The sequence below is a fragment of the Hyperoodon ampullatus genome (genome assembly GCF_949752795.1).
Source record: "Hyperoodon ampullatus genome assembly, chromosome: 7".
Taxonomy (NCBI): domain Eukaryota; kingdom Metazoa; phylum Chordata; class Mammalia; order Artiodactyla; family Ziphiidae; genus Hyperoodon; species Hyperoodon ampullatus.
In genome coordinates this window covers 9501085-9521819 of record NC_136920.1, presented here as the reverse complement: position 1 = coordinate 9521819, position 20735 = coordinate 9501085, and the positions used below count along the sequence as shown (strand labels likewise).

The 20735-nt window shown below is 59.2% G+C and overlaps 3 protein-coding genes across 4 annotated transcripts; 2 read left to right on the top strand and 1 right to left on the bottom strand.

Annotated features, from left to right (window-relative positions):
- Window positions 1-1044: 1044 nt before the first annotated feature.
- Window positions 1045-6455, top strand: MUS81 (MUS81 structure-specific endonuclease subunit; the record flags this gene model as incomplete). 2 transcript variants are annotated; one of them, XM_079708000.1, is made up of 16 exons in its annotated part: window positions 1045-1179; window positions 1273-1399; window positions 1646-1728; window positions 2274-2372; window positions 2488-2556; window positions 2717-2802; window positions 3129-3269; window positions 3445-3540; window positions 3627-3748; window positions 3842-3939; window positions 4499-4615; window positions 4710-4805; window positions 4987-5115; window positions 5192-5295; window positions 6144-6227; window positions 6319-6455. In XM_079708000.1, the coding sequence occupies 16 exons, from the start codon at window positions 1045-1047 to the stop codon at window positions 6383-6385; spliced, it is 1653 nt and encodes a 550-aa protein (XP_079564126.1). In that variant the 3' UTR covers window positions 6386-6455. The 2 variants fall into 2 exon arrangements, with proteins under 2 accessions (XP_079564126.1, XP_079564125.1); XM_079707999.1 differs by having other exon boundaries at window positions 1273-1402.
- Window positions 6456-7264: 809 nt separating this feature from the next.
- EFEMP2 (EGF containing fibulin extracellular matrix protein 2) lies at window positions 7265-13148 on the bottom strand (the record flags this gene model as incomplete). Its single annotated transcript, XM_079708001.1, is given in 11 exon segments — window positions 7265-7470; window positions 8337-8532; window positions 8773-8899; window positions 8988-9107; window positions 10513-10632; window positions 10777-10893; window positions 11175-11297; window positions 11883-12089; window positions 12703-12751; window positions 12980-13123; window positions 13125-13148. Coding segments are annotated over 11 exon segments (1389 nt in total). The 3' UTR covers window positions 7265-7308.
- Window positions 13149-17225: 4077 nt separating this feature from the next.
- Window positions 17226-20561, top strand: CTSW (cathepsin W; the record flags this gene model as incomplete). The annotated part of the gene is made up of 10 exons (XM_079708911.1): window positions 17226-17312; window positions 17547-17631; window positions 18472-18585; window positions 18981-19135; window positions 19243-19339; window positions 19422-19502; window positions 19682-19807; window positions 20015-20079; window positions 20156-20365; window positions 20451-20561. 10 exons carry the CDS (start codon window positions 17226-17228, stop codon window positions 20559-20561), a joined length of 1131 nt encoding a protein of 376 aa, XP_079565037.1.
- Between the last annotated feature and the right edge of the window lie 174 nt (window positions 20562-20735).

The window sequence follows — 20735 nt, the reverse complement described above, 5'->3', positions numbered from 1 at the left end:
GGAGTTTGAAGGGGCGGGCCTGGAAGCTCTGGCGCCCGCCTCTCCGCTCCAGTAAGGCCTCAGATCGACACCTCGCCACTTCCGGTGTAGCAGATGAAAGCTGCTCTAATTTGCTGGCGAGACTCTCGTGCTCAACTGGGACCCCTCTGCATAGTTCCCATCTTAACCTCCCTGAGGGTCCCCCACCTCCAATGAGTCTCAAAAACGATGAAGTGTTTTCCCCTTGTCCGGGCTTCTTACTCCCAGGCTGCTACCCCGAATCCAACAACGTGCCCACTTCAGCCCCTCCCACATATCCCGATGTCCAGTACCTCCTATTTGTTCCCTCTCTACTTGTCTTCTGCCCCACTCTCCCCGTCCTGCAAGCTTTGGCCTTCCCTGCGTGTCCCCGACTTCGCGCCCCTCCCCCATGGAGGCCCCAGCTCGGGATCACCATTTCCTCGGAGGGTCTTTCAGCTGCACTCGCGTTACCTTTGTGTCCTCATTCCCTGTACCCATTCCTAATGTCCCTCCGACAAAACTACCTGCAACCCATTTGTTCCCCCATCCCCCCGGACTCTTCATAAGCCCAGTCTCTACACCGTCCTCAGCTAGAGCGAGCCTGAAACTGACAGCCTTAGATTACTCGGTATGCACCACCCCAACCAGACCTCCCAGCCACAGGGCGGCGCTGTCCACCTTCCTCTCTCCTGCACAAAGAGGACCCCACCCACCCACCCCCACCCCCGCTCTCGAATCTGGGTTGGGAGGAAGGGGCGGGTCAAGGCCTGGGGCGGGCGGGGCGCGTCCGAAAGGCCCGTCCTGTCCCGGGGCGGCGGGAAGGCGAAAGGCGGTAGAGACTGTGCTTGGCACCGACCACTTAGAGTAGCACAGGGGCGGGGAGGGCAGCAGAAATCAGTCCTCTGGTTAGTTCCCCGCATGGGACCACGTGATTAGAGAGGTCCCGCCCTCCTCCGCCGGAACCAGGTGTTCGAATCCCGTCTCCAGAACTAGCGGCATTTCAGTCCTGCCGGCGTGAGGGCTGGGGCTCACGCCCAGGGGCTCATGGCAGCGCCGGTTCGCCTGGGCCGGAAACGACCGCTGCCCGTTTGCGCCAACCCGCTCTTCGTACGGTGGCTGACCGAGTGGCGGGACGAGGCAGCCAGCAGAGGGCGCCGCACGCAATTCGTGTTTCAGAAGGTGGGTTCTGGCCGGGCCTGATGGGAGACAGGTGCTGGCCGGGCCAGACAGCCAGGTCCACCCTGACCCGGTACTGTACCCCTACCCCGCCAGGCACTGCGCTCCCTACGGCGGTACCCACTGCCCCTGCACAGCGGCAAGGAAGCTAAGATCCTACAGCACTTCGGAGATGGGCTCTGCCGGATGCTGGACCGGCGGCTGCAGCAGCACAAGGCATCAGGTGGTGCGCGCTGGGAGCAGGGGTCGGTGGTCCCCTGAGGCTCCCCCAGATGCAGCCTCTGTAACCACCTGGGATACTTTGGCTTCAAGCTCCCTACTCCTGTCCAAATTGCTGTTTGACGTCGGGCTAGTGGCTGACTTTTTCAGAACCTCACCGCTCTCACCAACCACTTGAGCTGGCCGCGTCCCAGACCATCCTACCTGCTGGATTCCAGGGTCCAGGGTTGACTCTCTTCTACTCCCGCAGGTGACCATGCCCCATGTTCAACACCTGGAGCGAAGAGTCCAGCCCGGGAAAGGCCTGCCAAAGTCCAGGATCCTTACATGCCAGTGAGGAGAGGGCAGGGGGAGTAGAAGGGAAAGCGGGAGCACCAGGAGTAAGATTTTCTGGCTTGGGGGACTTAGCTGGGCTGGGTCCACATCCCACCAGTGACACCCGGCTCTGGGCAAATGACTTATTCTGTCTGATGCTTAGTTTTCTTATCTGTAGGTGTAGATAGTTATAATAGAGTCAGTTGAGAGAATTCCACGATCAAGCTATTTAGGGGGCCAAGCCCAGTAAGTTATGGAATTTGCTGTTGAGTCTTCTCGTCTTACCTTCTCTGTCCTGTGCTAGAACTGAGGCTGGGCCAGGCCGATTACACCCCTACCCCACCCCCCATCCCCTGAAACTGTCCACCGTCTCATCACAAGTTTGCAGGAGATCATACTATCACGTGGCCCATTTTACAGATACAGAAGCTAGAGAGGCAGCTGAGTAATTTGCTCAGGGCCATTTAGTCTGCTGAGATAGAACCTGGACCTCAGCCTTGCCAGGGATTCCGTCTGCAACAGCTGGCTGGCTTTTGGCTTCAAAGGCCCCCTGTACCTTTCAGGGTCCAACCCAGCTCAAAGCAGGAGGCTCTGGCAAGTACTGGCCAGCTCGGCACTCGGGAGCTCGAGCAGTACTGCTGCTGCTGTACCGGGAACACCTGGTGAGCGTCTGACCAAATCGGGAGTCCGGGGAACTGAGGCCACGGGCCTGCGGCTCCTGGGGCAGGCTGCTCGGGCACTGAACCTAAGTTGGTTACATTTCTGCCTTGGTTACAGAATCCTAGCGGCCATGGCTTCCTAACCAAGGAGGAGCTGCTGCAGAGGTGTGCCCAGAAGGCTCCAAGGGTGAGCACTGAGAGGGGGAAGGAGGGAGCCAAGTGGCTCTGGATCTGACCCTGAGCCCACCACAGGCTGCCCTTCTTGGGAGCAAGCAGCGGGGTGGGGCAAGGGAGTGGGCAGGTGGTAGCCCTGGGAGCTCTCTAAGGGTCTCCTCCCCTACGAACAGGTGGCCCCTGGAAGTGCTCGGCCCTGGCCAGCCCTCCGCTCCCTCCTCCACAGGAACCTGGTCCTCAGGACGCAGCAGCCAGCTAGGTGGGGAGAACGACATGAGATGCAGGAGGCAGGGCCGGGGAGCAGGCGTGCCGTGCTGAGGTGGCCCTGCAGTCTGACGTGTATTTGCTGACCTGAGGAATGGCCCTGGGCAGGTCCAGGGCAGGTCCAGGGGCCCTGGGCAGGTCCAGAGGCAGCTGATATGAGGGGCGAGAACATGGCTAGCAGGAGGGGGGTTGGGCAGCCACTGGCCTTGTTTGTGAAGGGTCGCCAAGGCTGGTGAGACCAGCCTAGCTGGGGGCAGGCAGGGGAGCCCGCCAAGTATGAGTGAAGAAGGGAGATCTGTGTTCTCCTTTTCCACCCACCAGGTACTCACTGACCCCAGAGGGTCTGGAGCTGGCCCAGAAGCTGGCTGAGTCGGAGGGCCTGAGCTTGCTGAGTGTGGGCAGCGGGCCAGAGGAGCCCCCTGGGGAGGAGCCTGCGGTGCCAGGAGCGGCCTCAGCTGAGCTGTGAGGAGGGGGAGGGGGGAGAACAGGGGAGCAGGAGTCGTCCCCAAAATGAGGCCAGGACCCCACCCTGTCTCCATCAGTTCCAGCTGGGCTGTGGCTGCCCCACCTCGTAGGGGTGAGAGGAGCAGCAGCCCCGGCCTTGCACACGCCGACTCCCACCCCTTCTCCCCGGTAGTGGCGCCAGCGAAGGGTACGTCCAGCAGCCACCGCTGGAGCTGGGGCCTGGAGAGTACAGGGTGCTGTTGTGCGTGGACGTTGGCGAGACCAAGGGGTGAGTGAGGTGGGGGGAGGTGAGGGAGAGGACGTGGCGAGGACCCTGGCCTGCCCTGCCTCAGGCCTCCCACCGTGCAACTCCAGGGTGGGACCCAGGCCAGAGCTGCTCCGAGAGCTGCAGCGGCTGCACGTGACCCACACGGTGCGCAAGCTGCACGTCGGGGACTTCGTGTGGGTGGCCCAAGAGACCAGTCCCAGGGACCCGGGTAAGGGGTGTGGATGGGCAGGTGGGGGTCAGAGGCAGGGCCTGGTGGGTAAGGGGACGTGAGCCAACGGGACCCTTCTTGGCCTCTCGGCAGCACGACCTGGAGAACTAGTCCTGGACCACATCGTGGAGCGAAAGCGGCTGGATGACCTGTGCAGCAGCATCATCGACGGCCGCTTCCGGGAGCAAAAGGTTCCTTCACTGGCCTCACCACCCTCCCTGCCCCGGGCCCGCTCAGGGGCACTTCTGGGTGGTTTCCAGGCAGAGCTCCCACACCTCCAGCCACACCCCCTCTAGAGCTGCTCCGGGGCAGCCCTGAGATCAGACCCCCCTCGGGCCCCTCCAGGCGCACAGTAGGTGTGCAGGGTCTCTGGGCGGGGCTGAGGAGCAGGAACCCTAGGGTGTCCAGCCCCTGCAGTCCGGGGTAAACAAGGCTCACCCCTCTAGGAGTGGAACCGCAGCAGCTGTGTGTCAGTGCTGGCTGCTAGGCTGACCCCATAGGCCACGTATAGGCCAAGGGAAGCTTGAAGAATGGGCATCGCTCAGACGGTGGCAGGGCTTTCTGTGCAAGAGTAGCAGCGTGAGCAAAGGTGTGGAGGCCACTCTGAGGCAGGTGGAGAAGCTAGGGAGCATGAGGAGGCGACCTGGTGGGACCGAGGTCTCGTGACAATTTTGAGGGTGACTTGATGGACACCTAGCATATGAGCATCCAGCTCTTGACCCACCTCACCCTCCCCAACTGCCTGCCCAGTTCCGGCTGAAGCGCTGCGGCCTGGGGCGTCGAGTATACCTGGTGGAAGAGTATGGCTCAGTGCGTAACCTCAGCCTTCCCGAGGGCACGCTGCTGCAGGCTGTCACCAACACTCAGGTGAGCTGGGAGGGCAGGGCCAGGCTGGCAGGGACCCTGTGGTCTACGGCTCCGCTCAGGAGCCACTCTCCTTCCCTTGGATCCTCTTCTCCAGGTCATCGATGGCTTCTTTGTGAAACGCACAGCAGATATTAAGGAGTCAGCAGCCTACCTGGCCCTGTTGACAAGGGGCCTGCAGAGACTCTACCAGGTGAGCAGGTGCATCCGTCCAGCACTGGCCCCTTACTTGGGTCCCGTGTTCCCTCAAGGAAGGCGAGGTGAGTGAGATCCCTGTCTCTCAGGCTGGCCCACTGAGGCCTGGGATGGGGCAAGGCCTGGCTGGGGGCTGTCCCCTAGAGCTCTGGCCTGACCTCAGTTCCCTCTTTCCTCAGGGCCGCACCCTCTACAGTCGCCCCTGGGGAACCCCAGGGGACCCTGAATCAAGGGCTGGGCCCTCCCCAAACCCTCTCTGCTCACTCCTCACCTTCAACGACTTCAATGCGGGAGCCATCAAGAACAAGGTACTGCCTCTGCCTAGCCCCTCCTTACAAGGTCCAGCCCTGGGCCGCTCCTCATATGGTCCTCCCCTGACCCCAGGCCCAGTCTGTGCGGGAGGTGTTTGCCAGGCAGCTGATGCAGGTGCACAGAGTGAGCGGGGAGAAGGCGGCAGCCCTGGTGGATCAGTACAGCACCCCTGCCAGGTAGGCCGCCACAGAGCCCCTGTCCTCTGCCCCCGCCCACCCTGCGTGGACGTCAACTCAGCCAGTGCCTTGCGGGTGGTCTGGCTCTGTGAGGGCTGGACAGACCCAGCTGATACCTGAGGAGTTCACGGAGGTCCAGTGGTGAGGAAAACAGAGCCAGCCAAGACCAGACAGAATCTCAGGCATTGGGAGGAGGGAGAGAGAGACATTCTACAGTAAGTCCCCTACATACGAACAAGTTCCGTTCCGAGAGCACGTTCATAAGTCCGATTTGCTTGTAAGTCTAACAAAGTTAGCCTAGATACCCAACTAACACAGTCAGCTATATACCGCTGCTTTTACGCTTGCTTCTGGACATCCGGGCTTGAAATAAAGATACTGTACTACTGTACTCTATACAGTACTGTAAAGCACACGGAAGCACAACCACCTGTAGAGGATGCACGTGAGTGAGCATGTACACCAGATATGTGAACTAACTTACGTGATTGGACACGCGGACATATGTTCGCATCTTTGAAAGTTCGCAACTTGAAGGGTCATATGGAGGGGACTTCCTGTACCTGGTGCAGCAGAGAAGGCTTCCTGGAGGAGTGGGTGGGCCATGAAGACTGGGCCAAGAACAGCTATACTTGGGAAACATTTGCAGGAGCATGAAAGGAGGGCGAGCAGGATGGAGCAGGGCCTTGAGTGCCAGGTTCAGGAAGTGCGGCCATGGTCCTGACTCCTCTAACCCATGCCAGCCTCTTCGGCCCGTCTTCTGTGACACTGGCCTGAGCCACTCAGGATGGGCCAGCAGTCAGCCATTGCCAAAACTTAGAAACTCATACTCCCCACCCCACCCTCAGCCTACTGGCCGCCTATGATGCCTGTGCCACGCCGAAGGAAAAGGAAATGCTGCTGAGCACCATCAAGTGTGGACCACTGCAGAGGTGAGGGCAGGAGACAGAACCTGGAGAGAGTAGGTGGGGTGCGGTTACCCTCACCCAGGCCTGACCCTTACTTGCCTTTCTCTTTGTGCAGGAATCTGGGGCCCGCTCTGAGCAGGACCTTATCACAGCTTTACTGCAGCCACGGCCCCCTGACCTGAGCTATGCCACGAGACAGACCCCCGCCCCCATCTTCCCAGGCTACGCAGCCTTTTAACCGGGATCTTTGGGCTACAATAAAAATCTTAAGTGTTTGCAGCTTTATGTGTTAGGAGGGGATGCCAGGCCCCAGGGGTCTTGTAAGATATCCAGGTAGGAACTGGGGAGACCATTGGGTCCAGTTTTTAAACTGAGCTCCTCAGGACCCCTGGGGTCCCCTGGCAGGGCACTGAGACTGCCGGGGAGATGAAGTCAGTGAGGCGTTGCAACTTTGAATCTAGTTTATGTCATCAGAGTTCTCTGATCAAATAAAATTTCCTTTGAGAAGAAGTTCTGTAGCTTGGAAAAGAAAAGTTTATAAAGCGCTAACAGTCCAGTTGCCTCATTTTATGGATTGGAACACTGAGGCTCAGGGAGCTACTAGGATTTCTCCAAATTGATTGTTTGAGGCCAAGCTAGGATTGAAACCCAGGGCCTCCTGGCACTGTCTAGAGCAGGATTGTTCGGGCCCACTGCAGACCAGCCAAGCCCACATTTCTGGGCTGGGGCCTGGAGTTGGCAGCCTCATTACCTCTTGCCTCCTCAGGGTGATTCTGATGCCCATGGTATATAGGCCAGTTCCAGTCTTGGGGATGCAGCTCCCAGCTCCTGTCAATGGAGCCCTTCAGCCTGGACAGAGATACCCCCCACCTTTAGGTGGACGTGGCCCGCCTCCCATGAGCCTGCCCTTTCCCCACTCTGGGGTTCACTGCAGTGTGACCCACCCACCTCAGCCACCAGGACTCCTTCTTTCTCCCTTTATTGCCTTTCTCTCTCTACCCTTCACAACAGCGTCTTCCCTTTTTAGCAGAACAGTCATCCCTGAGCCCCAGGCTCCTCAGCTACAGGGAACCTCCCCCTCCCTGAGAGCTCCCCCGCCCACTCCTCAGAAGGTGTAGGCCCCCACGAAGACGGTGAGTCTCAGTACAGAGCTGGCCCGGTAGCTCATGAGGGAGTTCATGGTGACCATCTCGAGGTCCAGCACGTACTCCCGGGGGCCTGTCACAGGCCGCGCGAGGACCAGCATGGCGCTGACATTGTTGATTTGCTGCAGGGTACAGTGGGTGGGGGGACACGTAGATTGCGTCAACCTACGCACCAGGACCCTACCCCGGCATCACCTCCCTGCCCCGAGTCTGGTATCCACAACCAGTTGGCTGTGAAGTGGAGAGAGCCCTGGTCAGCCTGGGACCCCAGGCGCTCATCCAGATCTGTGACTCCCTCGACATCTGCACCTGGGCTCCTGCCCTCAGAAACATCCCCTGGTGCTCTTCCCACCCTTTCCAGCTAGTTCTTCTTTTGTCTAACCACAGTCAACTGATTTCAGGGCCAGGTGTGAGACTCTGGGGAGCGGTGGGGCCTTTGGTGACCTGGAGCAGGCAGACTCCCCTTCAAAGCACTCAATTCCAGAAAGAGAAAACCAGCACTGGTACCAGACAAACCCTTACACCCCTCACTGTGTCACATCCGGACCCTGCCCTCCCCCGACCTCCACCAGCAGAGAGCTGGATTCTCAGATCCCAGGCCCCTGCGCCAACCCCTGCTGCCTCTCCAAGATCCAGCTCCACTTGCTTGCCCTTCCCAGACTCTGCTGTGTCTGTTACCTCCAGCCTCTCATGCTAGTCCTTTGTCCTAAGGGTGAAGCAGCTGAAGCCAGATACACAGACCAGCACAGGGACTCAAACCCCAGTGTCTGAGTGCCTTGCTAGAATTGTATTTAACAATCTGTAGTTTGTACCAAGGGAATTTAGAACACTCCTACCTTGCTATAGAAATTCTGACCCCTGGGGGGAGGGACACTGAGAGAAGAGGCGGGGCATGGTGGCATAGTTGCGTCTCCCACTTAAGGTTTCCTGGAATTCAGTTTTGGATTATGCAAGTCAGTTGAGGGGTGGGGTTAGGGGAAAGCCTTACCCTAATGTAGAAGTCTCCCTGCGAGTTTCCAGCACGGATCTGAAAAGCATTGTAGGCGCCCGGGTAGACGGAGGTCGCTTGGATTTGGAACACGTCGGCCGGTACGCTCCGCTCCGAGGTGATGCTCATGTAGCGGTGCACGATGGACGAGGGCTGCTCCCGGCACAGGGGGTTGGAAGCCGGACAGAGGCAGCGACTGGAGACCCCGAGATGGGAACACGAATGAGGTCATAGCCCATCCTTCAAATCTGGCCCACCCCCAAAATTAGGGATCCCAAAAGGATCCTCCCACTCCTGCTGTAACAGCATGTGGTTTAGTCGGACTACAACTCCCATCGGCCCTCAGAGCACTCGGCAGCCCGAACAGGTGCCAGTCAGCCGCAGAGCTCTCTGGGAGTTGTAGTTTCTGCTATGGCTTGGTGTCGAGTTGACTCACTTGTCCGACACCTGGACATAGGGCTCCACGCAGCGGTTGGTGTCCACGCAGCGGTAGCCCCCGTGGAAGTTGACACACGTTTGGGCCTCAGAGCACTGGTGCGCACCCGACTCACACTCGTCAATGTCTGTGCCGGGGGAGAGGGGCTGGAACCCGGATACCAGGCCACCAGCCCCTGACACCACCCCTGCCCGCTGCACCGGGGCAACCTGTACCTTGGCACAGGCGCGTGGCCAGCAACTGGTAGCCCTGCGGGCAGTGGCAGGAGAAGCGGCCTGGCTCGTTGACACAGCGGTACTGGCAGAGGTAACTGGAGTAGCTGCACTCATCGATATCTGGGGGGGGGGGGAGGGGGAGGGGGAGGGGCGGGAGGGGGAGGGGGAGGGGCGGGAGCGGGGCTGAGGACTGGGCTGCCGCAGTCCTCCAGCTCAGCCCCACACATGCTCATCTATCTCATCGACTGAGCCTGGTCCCAGGTTAGGCTCAGTGTAGGAAGAAGCAGAAGAGACAGGCCCTGCGGAACTCAGCAGCGGACAGAGGGTTCAAGAAAGAACTGCCCAGGGGACTTTCCTGGCGGTCCAGTGGTTAAGACTCCGCACTTCCACTTTAGGGGGCACGGGTTCCATCCCTGGTCCGGGAACTAAGATCCCAGAAGCCACGTGGCCAAAAAAAAAAAAAAAAAAAAGAAAGGACTGCCCAGCTCACAGATCTCTCTTTGCCCCAGGACTATAAGGTGATATTAATGAGAGCACTGGGAATCTAGAGGTTTGGCTTTATATCCTACTGACTGAGTTTGGGGAACCTCAGTTTCCCTGTCAATAAAATCAGTGGCTTAGACTGATGAGCCCTCGAGGCATCCCAGCCTGCTCTGGGTTTCAGTACTTTGCCCGAATCCTGCAACCTACAATCCGCCCAAGCACAGTCACCTCCTGCCAACTGTGAGCAGCACAGGCAGCAGCCAGGTTTTCTCCGCTGTGCTCCTTACACTGCCCGGCACCTAGCCAGATACCAGTGCGGCCTTCCTCGGCAGCAAAGCACAAAGCATAACAGAAACAGGGCACGTGGCCGGTTGACATGGAATGAGATAGCGCCCTGGCCCCATGGGGCAAGTCACTCAACCTCTCTTCATTGAAGTATTTTATCTTATTTTTTGTAATCCTCCCAACAAAATTTGAGGGAAGTATTAATGTCAATTTGCAGAGGCGGAAAAACTGCTATTTATCTCATAGGATTGTTGGCAGGATCAAATAGGGCCAAATACGTAAGGAAAGCATACTGCACAGGGCAGGTTCTCAATAAATGCTAATTCACTTTAAAGCGTTGCTGCTTGGGACTTGAAAAAGTCTGTCGTCATTTTCTCACTTAATTCTCAAGACAACCTATTCTACAGAAGAATAAATGGACTCAGAGAGAAGAGTGACTTGCCCTGGTCCAGGATTCGCATGCACATCAGCCTGATTCCCAGGGAGGGGGGCACCTACATCTTCGTTCAGTCTCCCTGCTGAGCTTCGGTGGGGATCTAACTGCTCCCCTCTGTGCCTTCCCCACCAGGCTGGGCGTTCTGGTGGGCAGCTCTGTAGGTGCCCAGCCACCAGCTGGGGTGGAGTACCAGGAGGCACAAGGGTGCAGGATGGACAGGACGTGGAGGCATCAAGGGGAGGGCTGTGTGGCAGGAGGTGCAGCATGACACAGGGCCTGGGGGACCAGTGGAGGGACATGCAGCAGGGGTGGAGCTCTCACCACTGCAGGAGAAGCCATCCCGGTGCAGCTCATAGCCCTGGTGGCAGCGACACAGGAAGGTCCCGTAGGAGTTGAAGCAACGCTGCTCACACGGAGCCCCCATATCGCATTCGTTCACATCTGGAGGTGCCGGGAAGAGGGGAAGGGGTGAAAGCCGAGGAGCAGCCCAGAGCACCCGCTGCCTCTGGGCTGGTCAGGAAGGGAGCTCCCCCACCCCACACCACCCTGCGCAGGACCCAGGAGCCTGGCCCAGCCCGGCCTCACCCACACAGGAGCGGTTGTTGGGCCCCAGCTGGAAGCCCGGCTCGCACTGGCATCGAAAGGAACCAGGCAAGTTCACGCAGCGGTGCTGGCAGTAGCGGTAGCGGCACTCGTCTATATCTGGGATGGAGGCAGGGGAAGGACAGCAGAGGGCAAGTGTCAGGTGCGGCCCAGGCCAGCTGGGACTCATCACCCGTAGTCTTGCTTGTGTCTGGGCTGGGCCAGATCAGCCAGGACTCACACATACACGCATACAGTCCTGTGTCTGGGGACAGTAAGGCAGAGGTGGCAGGGGACTGGGGTAAAACCTGGGGGTGGGTTGGAATGGGGATCAGGTGCTAGAGTGAGAGCCAGGCCATGGGCACAGAGCAGGGACCAGAAAGGCCGATCCCCAGACTCACCCACACACTCGGGCCCGATCTTGCGGTAGCCGTCGGGGCAAGTACACTGGTAGGAGCCAGGTAGGTTATGGCACTCCTGGCTGGGGCGGCAGTCGTGCAGGGCCTGGGCACACTCGTCCACGTCTGCAGGAGACACCACTCAGCCCCTGCCTGGCAGCCCATGCACCACCCGACATGACAGACACCTCAGTATGGGAGCACGCAGGTCAGGTACCACTTACATGGATGTGTGGGTCCACAATAGGAACACGTGGACCCGCCCAACAGCACAAATAAGAGTTTACCAGCTTGAAGCCAATGAGAACAGCACCCCTACACTGGGAGACCTCATGCCAGGGAAGCATAGGATAAGGCCCTGCCCATACTCCCAGGAGCACAGATTCCAGGGCCTTCCTCCAAGGCCCGAGGCACCCAGGGGTGGGGTGCAGACCGGGAAGGGGCAGGGGCAGAGGCTGAGAGGCAGAGCTCTTGCAGTACGGCTGCAGCAGTCAAGGCGAGGGTCCCAGAGGCTGGCTGGGCAGTGTAACAGGAGCTGGGGCCACCTGTGGCAGGCCCCACGCAAAGTGAGGATCTGGACAAGGGTCTGGATGTTATCCTAGTGGCCCTGAGGAGGCTCTTGAGCAAGGGAGGAACGTGAGGTGTAAGTTTTTAAGATGCAGTGAGAGATGCTCAGTAGAAGGGTTGGGTGCCAGGGTGACCCTTACTCACCCGTGCAGCTCTCTTGCTCATCGGGCTCATAGCCCGGGAGGCAGGGGTTGGGGTGCTCAGCAGGGGGCACTGGTGGTGGTGGTCCCTCACCATGCAGGTCACTGATGACAGCAGCAGAGCGGGGCAGGCACAAGTAGCCCCCATAGTGGTTGATACATTTCATTTCCCCCTTGCAGGCCTCCGGGATGGTCAGGCACTCATTGACATCTGCGGAGAGGGGCCTGCTGGGCACAGCCAGTCTCCTGGGCCGGCCGTGGAGGGGGTGGGAGGCAGGAGCCCATCTCAGCCTTCTCTAAGCTGAGTGACCCGGGCAGGGCCTTCCCTCTCTATTCAACAAGCTAAGGCTGCCTGCCCAGGACCCCTTCCCAGGCCCTGCCAGGGCTGATGGTGGGGCAGTTGTTCCTATAGTCACCCCCGTTTTCTTGCCCCCAAGAGGGTCTCTGTCCCTCCCCAAAGCCCTGGCCCTGACTCAGCCTAAGAGTGATGTGCAGGCCTCCTTACCCACCCCCACAGGCACTGCTCTCCTGGAGCCGTGATGGGACAAAGCTGGATAGGACAGTGATTAGAGGAGGTATCCAGGGCAGCGCCCTGCTGCTCTCTAGACTCCTGAGGGGGCAGGGGGGACGGGCAGGGTGTCCTGGGTTTCTCTGAGAGGGAGGGGCCTGGATGGTTTCTCCACCCCTAGCCAAGCTGCCCCCCTGAGAACCAGAGCTGGCCACGGCCAGGCAGAGCTGGGCAGGAGACAGAGCAGCTCTTGGAGGTGGGGTTCCAATCCCCTTCCCAGTTCTCCGGGGTGGGTCAGTCCCCCAAGCATCCTCACCCCGGCAGTGCTGGCTGTCAGGGTCCCACTCATAGCCGTCTGTGCATTCCTACAAGGGGACCAGAGGTGGCCGGTGGTCACCCCTGGCCCCCTCTAGCTGACCAGGCCAAGACCAGGGCCCAAGCCTGGCCACCCTCCCCGCCTGCTCCAAACAATGGCCCCAGCTGCTCCACCAACCAGGGGAGGGGAGAATCTTCCCCAGCAGCAGCCACCCCAGGATCCTGGTCTCTGTGTCCCTGCCCAGCCCAGCCCAGCCCAGTGACCCCACTGTCCCCACCGTGTAGCTGTCGGGCTCCTCGGAATCCTGGGGAGACGCTGCCCCCAAGAGCAACAGCAGCAGCGCCCAGAGCAGTAGAGACGCGGGGAGGCAGGAGGCGAAGGGGAGCATCCTGGGGCTGGGGGATGGTGGGCGGGGGTCAGGGCGCCTCTGCCACAGCAGCCCGCATTCCCGGTACCAGGACTCAGAGCCGTGGCCCCGGCCGCCTCCCGCCCGGAACCGTGCTTGGGGCCCCGGAGCCTCCCAGGGCCGAGGGCCGACTCCTCACGCAGGCCGGGGTTCAGGGCCCACCCGCCCGGGGCCGCCCCGCCCCCGCCCGGTCCCCCAGCGGCTCCGGCCGAGGAGCGCGGGCCTCTCGGCTCCTTGCTGACGCGACTCGGCCGAGACTCTGGCTCGCGCCCTCCCCCCATGGACGGCCACTCACTTGGGCCCGCGACGGCCCCGCGGCCCGCGGCTCCGGCGGCTCGGCTGGCTTCGGCAGTGTCTGCGGCAGACGGACAGGCGGACGGCGCAGCTCCCTGGACGCGCGGCCCCAGGAAGCGCCCCCCGCCCGCCCGCCCGCCCGCCGCGGCGCGGCCCACCCCGGCGCCTCCGCCCGCCCCTCAGCGGATTCCTGAGCCCGCGCCAGGGGGAGGGACCCCGACCCCCCACTTCTCCGCCCCCAGCCGGCCGCAGGCCCCCACCCGGTCCCCCGCGGCGCCGCCCGGAGCCGCCTCCCGGCGCCGGGCCAGGGTCCCCTGGCATTGGCCCTGATGCCAGGCCCCCGACTCACTTAGGAGCCCCCACGCTTTCACTTTGCGCACCCCAAAATGTCATCCTGCGCACCTAGACCCTACCTAATCTGCGCCCCCAGAATTCCTGTGCACTTAAGGCCGGGGCCCACAGACTCTTTCTGTGCCTGCCAGAATGTCATCTAGGGACCTAGACCCCACCTAATCCTGGGACTTCCAGATCCTCACTCTGCACCCTCCAGAATGTTATTCTGTGCACGCGGACAGTCACTCTGGAAATACCAAAACTTCGTCCAGGGTCCCCAGACCCTCGCCCTAAGAAGAGACGCTCCCAGGTCCAGAACTGTCCATCTCGGTCCCTTCTCCCCTCCATCCCCAGGGCTGTCTTCAGCCAGGCGGTCCCTTCACTCCAGAACGGCCTCCTGCGAGTCCTCAGTCCGAGAGGCTACCTCAGTTTGGGGCGGGGGCGGCAGTTCACTTCTGGCCCAGAATGAATGGAAGCCCCTGAGAAGGCGGGCAGGGCCGAACTCGGGCGTGCAGGACGCCAGGGTCCGGTGCCATCGCCTTCCTGGCCATCGTCCCACCAGCGTCCCCCGACCCCACACACACACCCGCCCCCAGTCCCCGGGTTTCTGCCTCCTCTCCCAAGCAGAGGGAGAGCCCTAAGGGGAGGAGTTTGGGCGGAGCTGGCTCCCAGGAAGGGGTTGGGGTCTTGCCCTGGCCACGTCTCAGGGCGGGGCCAGACGGGAAAGGGCTGCGTGTCTAGGGGTCCCCCGCCTGGAGGCAGACAGCGTGTGGGAACTGCCGAGCCCTCGGTTCCATTTCCCACCCCCGTTTATCTTCACTATCTCCCCGCCCGGGGAAGGGGTGTAAGTAGGAGAGGACTTAACGGTGGGTCCTGGGGTGAGCCTTCCGGGTGCGGTGTGAACTGGAGAGCACCTCGCCACCCCCAAATCCTTCCCAGCACTATCCCCCAACGTGGGGGGGAAGGAGGCTAAAAATAATAGTTCTTTAAAACCAAAAAGACAGACAGTAACAAGTGCTGGCGAGGAGATGGAGAAATTGGAACCCTCATACACTGTGGGTGGGAATGTAAGATGGGGCGGCCACTGTGGAAAACTGGCAGGTCCTCAGAAATGTTACCACGTGACCCGGCGATTTCACTCCTAGGTATATACCCAGGGGGATTGAAAACACAATCCACACACACACACACAAAATCTGTACACCGTGTTCATAGCAACACTATTCATAAGAACCAAAATATAGAACCAAGGGCTTCTCTGGTGGCGCAAGTGGTTGAGAGTCCGCCTGCCGATGCAGGGGACGCGGGTTCGTGCCCCGGTCCGGGAGGATCCCACATGCCGCGGAGAGTCTGGGCCCGTGAGCCATGGCCGCTGAGCCTGCGCGTCCGGAGCCTGTGCTCCGCAATGGGAGAGGCCACAACAGTGAGAGGCCGGCGCACCAAAAAAAAAAATAATATATATATATATATATATATATATATATATATATATATATATATATATATATATATATAACCAATCTAATGTTCATCAATTGATGAAAGGATAAGCAAAAAATGGTAACACGGTGGAATGTTATTCAGCCATAAAAAGGAATGAAGTACTGATATATGCTACAACATGGATGAATCTTGAAAATAGTACACTAGGGGCTTCCCTGGTGGTGCAGTGGTTGAGAGTCCGCCTGCCAATGCAGGGAACATGGGTTCGTGCCCTGGTCCGGGAAGATCCCACATGCCGCGGAGCGGCTGGTCCCGTGAGCCATGGCCGCTGGGCCTGCGCGTCCGGAGCCTGTGCTCCGCAGCGGGAGAGACCACAACAGTGAGAGGCCCGCGTACCGCAAAACAAACAAACAAACAAAAAAAAAAAAAAAAAAAAAAAAAAAAAAAAAAGAAAATAGTACACTAGTTGAAAGAAGCCAGACACAAAAGGCCACATATTCCACTTACTTATATGACACAACCAGAATAGGCAGATCTGAAAGACAAACCAAATGAGTGTTTGCCAGGGGAAGGGGGAATGGGGAAATGACTTCCAATGGGTATGGGGTTTCTTTTCGGGTGATGAAAATGCTCTGATATTAGACAGTGGTGATGGTTGCACCATTATGCAAGTACGTGAAAAACCGCTGAATTGTACGCTTAAAAATGGTGAATTTTATGGTATGTGAATTATACCTCAATAAAGCTGTTATTTGAACCTCCAGCTCTGAGGGCTGACGTGGGGCTTTAGTCATAGGTCACACACAGCCAAAACCAGCTTGGGACACATGCCTGGGATCTAGAATCATGAAGCCAGGTACACCTCTGTGGATGGTCTGTCTACTGTATTTTTATTAAATAGGCAGCATCACTCTTTTTTCCAAATAGAGGAGTCCCTTGGCTTACTATCTGGGGTGTGTGGGTGGGGGGGCGGGGGCTGGGTGCAGCAAAACGGGATCTCACAGCTTTAGGAAGATTCCTAATGAATGAAGAAAAGAGGTGGTGAGCTCATGAGTGGATGGATCCCTTCTCGTCGCTCCCATCCTCATGGAACCCCGAGAAAACCAGTTTTTTTCTCACCCATCTCTGGTATTGGGTGCTGGTTGCCAGCCTGGAGGCCCATATGGGAGCTCCCTAGCCCAAGGACCCACTTAAAACCAAGGCAGAAGTAACAGGTGTGAACACCCCTGCCCAGCCCTTAGCATCCGGCCTTACTCTGTCTGAGATGCCAAGCCTGCTATCTTTCTGCCCCCTGAGGCCCACCCACACCCCTCATCCCCATCCCCAGACTGTGATAGGAATGAAGAACAGAAGGAGGTAGTAGATGCCACTTGCTGTTCCCTGGACCCTGAACTTTTCTATTTAAAACCCATGATGACCAATCGCTCAGTCAACAAATCCCCACTGAGCCAGCTCTGTGCCCAGCCCCTTCCTGGGTGCTGAGGACACAAGCAAGGCAGATACCTCCGGTGTGGTTGGGACGCAGATGCCAAGTAGGCACAGGCACAGCAGGGGCTCAAGGAGCTGCAGGTTACACCACAGGATGGGTGAACTTCTTGGAGGTGACTTCTGAGCTGACTGAGCTTTGTAATAGGATGAACAAGAATGCTTCCCGGGGGGCACTGACCACCCTCCATTCCCCCAGTCATCAGGGCCTGTGGCTTCCATAGCCCCCTGTTTCCCCCTCAAGGCACTGATGGCCTTATATTGTCACTGCCCACTTAGGATCTGTCTCCTCCTGTCCCCTTAAGGACAGATCCATCTCCACATCCCTAGAATTGCCCAGAACAGGGTGGGCAGAGAGCCTCTGTTGAATAAAGGGGCGGAGCGGGGTACAGGAAGGCAGGGGGCCAGGTAGGGACAAAAGCCTGAAGGCCTCTTGTGCTTGGGGGTCCTCCTCCCCCTCGCAGGCTGGTTTCCCCTTTGTGGTTTCTCCAGCTCCACCCTCTCAGCCCCTCCACCTTGGTCTGCATAGCTTCCTGCCCCTGACACTCTGGTCTGCGGCATCATGTCACTAACTGTCCATCTCTCCTATCTCCTGGCCCTGTTGGTGGCAGGCCTGGCCCAAGGCATCAAGAGCTCCCTCAGGGGCCAGGTAAGTGTCCCCAACCTGCTCCCCATGCCTGGGGCTCACCCCCTCAGAAACAGTGCTTTGTTCTTATTTCTCAGAGGGAGAAACTGAGGCTGGAGAGGTGATTGACATGTCCAGGCCCACACAGGGAGAAGAGCAGTGAACCAGCTGCTCCCCTAACCCAGTCCTGGCACATCTGGGAGCTGAGGTGGACTCCTTACCTCTCCCCCTCCCCACTGCCCTTGGTTGTTTTTCCAGGCCCCAGGTCCCCAGCCTCTGGAGCTGAAAGAGGTCTTCACGTTGTTCCAGATCCGATACAACCGGAGTTACTCACACCCGGCAGGTATCATGGGGCGCAAATGTCTCTGGTCCAACCCCCCTTCTCCCATTTAATAGACAAGGAAATCAAGGCACAGGGTGGGGAATGTGCTTGGCCAAAGCCACTCAGCAGGACAGTGACAGGGCTGGGGGTGTACTCCCTGGTTTCCCAAATGCACAAGTGGGGACAGGATCATCCTTGGCTACGAACCTGGAGGGAGGCAGCAGCTGTTGGGGGTCTGACTGGTCCAAGAGGATCCTTCTCCTCCAGAGCCACTTTCCTGTGACTGCAGGCAGCAGGCAGGAGGCCGCCATCTAGTCATGAGTTCATTCAGCAAACACCCAAGGATACCCATTTTGTCCCCAAGCTGAGGACTCCCTCTCCACCCCCAGGAGTTGCCAGCCCTGCCCCTGCCCTCTGGATCTCATCTCCCATAGGGGGACGGTCTGTGAGCACCTTTCAGCCCAGACTTCCTGTGCCATGGACCTGTACGCCACCCTCCCCCACCTCGTTCCAGCCACAGACTTGCGGTCAGAGATGTGAAGTACAGAGAGCGATGACCTGGCAGGAAGCCGGTCTCCAACCATCCACTTTTCCCTTGAGTCACTCTGCTTTCCGACCCTTTACTTGGCTTCTCCCCCAGGTGGGCGGAGATACCCCTCTTCTGGCTTCCTAGGAAAACCCAACCCTAGGGGCGCTGGGGAGCCACTTCCCTGGCCCAGGTGTCTGTAGCAGGGCCTGCAAGGACCACAGGAAACGAGCCAGTGCTCACCTGGGCTAGTGTGGATGGGAAGCCAAGCCAGTGACCACTTCCTACCCCTGGGGGCTTGGGAGCCAGCCTAGGACAACCTCCTTTTGGTCTAGAGCATGCTCGCCGCCTGGACATCTTTGCCCGAAACCTGGCCAAGGCTCAGCAGCTGCAAGAGGAGGACTTGGGCACAGCTGAGTTTGGGGTGACTCCATTTAGTGACCTCACAGGTACCGGGACCCCCTCCTGGCCCCTAGGTGGTAGGTGGGGAAGCAGAACCTTCTCCAGGGATACCAGCAGATGGTCAGGGCAGGTTTTTGGCTTTTGTTTCCCAGAGGGACTCTGAGGACCAGAGGCCTGGGTGCTTGGCCCAAATCAGAGATCAGGGGCAGGAACTCCGGAGGCCTGGGTCGCAGCCCAGCTCAGGGGGAGGCAGCAGGTGCAGGGGAGTGCACCCCAGCAAGGAACCTGGCCTCTCTCTAGGCCTCAGTACCCTTGCCTTTCTGTCTCCCAGGGTATTAGGGGGACTCAGATGGCTGAGGATGTGGATGGCTGAAGTGAGAGGCCGACTGTGGGGGAGATGGGGTAAAAACTGTGAAACTTGGGGGCCCCATCTGTCTCCCAGAGGAGGAGTTTGGCCAGCTTTATGGGCATCAGAGGGTGGCTGGAGAGGCCCCCAGTGTGAGCCGAAAGGTAGGGTCTGAAGACTGGGGGCAGTCAGTGCCTCTGACCTGTGACTGGCGGAAGAAGGCTGGCATCATCTCATCCATCAGGAATCAGGTATCTGCCCCCATGCGGCCTGGCCCAATCCAGCCCTGGTGGCGGGAGGGGGAGGGGAGGGGCAAGGCCTGCATTCCCTACCCCCACCCCCATCCTTCTACCACTAGCAAAACTGCAACTGTTGCTGGGCCATGGCAGCAGCGGGCAACATCGAGGCCCTGTGGGCCATCAAATACCATCAGTCTCTGGAAGTCTCCGTGCAAGGTATGGCTGGGGGAGGGGACGTGTGTGACTGAGGCGGGGATGCCTGAGGCCCGGGCACCCACACTGTCCCTGCTTGCACTAGAGCTGCTCGACTGTGACCGCTGTGGGAATGGCTGCAAGGGCGGCTTCGTCTGGGATGCATTCATAACTGTCCTCAACAACAGTGAGTGCCTGTCTCTCGGGGCAGGTGTGTGTGTGTGTGTGTGCGTGTGTGCGTGTGTGCGTGCGTGTGTGTGTGCGTGTGCGTGTGTGCGTGCGTGTGTGTGTGTGTGTGTCGGGGGGGTGGGGGTGGGATGTTCCGGAGCTGAGCCAAGTCTCCTCCGGGGCCTTGCTCATGTCCAGGTGGCCTGGCCAGTGATAAGGACTACCCATTCAAGGGGAACGGCAAACCCCATAGATGCCTGGCTAAGAAGCACAAGAAGGTGGCCTGGATCCAGGATTTCATCATGCTGCAGCCCTGCGAGCAGAGTACGGGCAGGATGGAGACACATGGGCGGGCCCAGTGGGGGAGAATGACAGGGACAGACCAACTAGGACAGACGGGGCTACAGACAGAGATGGAGGGATTTGGGGGCAGGGGGTTGGGCGTGGGAAAGAGAAAGAGATAGAGACACCCATGATCCGAGAGCAGGGGGCACAGGACAGGCTGGGCCTGACGGCACCTCCCACCCCCAGGCATCGCCAGGTACGTGGCCACCCAAGGCCCCATCACTGTGACCATCAACATGAAGCTACTGCAGGTGGGATAAAGTAGGGAACTGGGGGTAGGGGTATATAGGGGAGGTGGCCCCCGACTCAGCCTCTCTGCCCCTGCAGCAATACCAGAAGGGTGTGATCAAGGCCACACGTACCACCTGTGACCCCCAGTGTGTGGATCATTCTGTCCTGCTGGTGGGTTTTGGTAAAAGCAAGTCGGTGGAGGGGAGGCAGGCAGAGGCGATCTCATCCCGGTCTCATCCTCATCCTCGCCACTCCATCCCATACTGGATCCTGAAGAACTCCTGGGGGGCCAACTGGGGTGAGGAGGTGAGTGTGATCTACTGGGGGCGGGAGGACAGGGCAGGACAGACCTCTCCCCACTGTCTGGCCCTGATGTCCCCTAACTTCCTAGGGCTATTTCCGGCTGCACCGAGGGAGTAATGCCTGCGGCATCACCAAGTACCCGTTCACTGCCAGAGTGGACAAACCCATTAAGAAGCACCAAGTCTCCTGCCCTCCCTGAGCCCACCTGGCTGCCCCTCAGCTCTCTCCTGCTGTGCCAGCTACCTCCCTGCCCACCCCACCCCAAGGTTTTTGCCTATTCTCCCAGTGTTTCTGTGGATTGAATAAACCTAGACAAGACCCCTGTCTTCCGAGTGGACTCAGCTGGGGTGGAGAAATGGATGGGGAGTACACA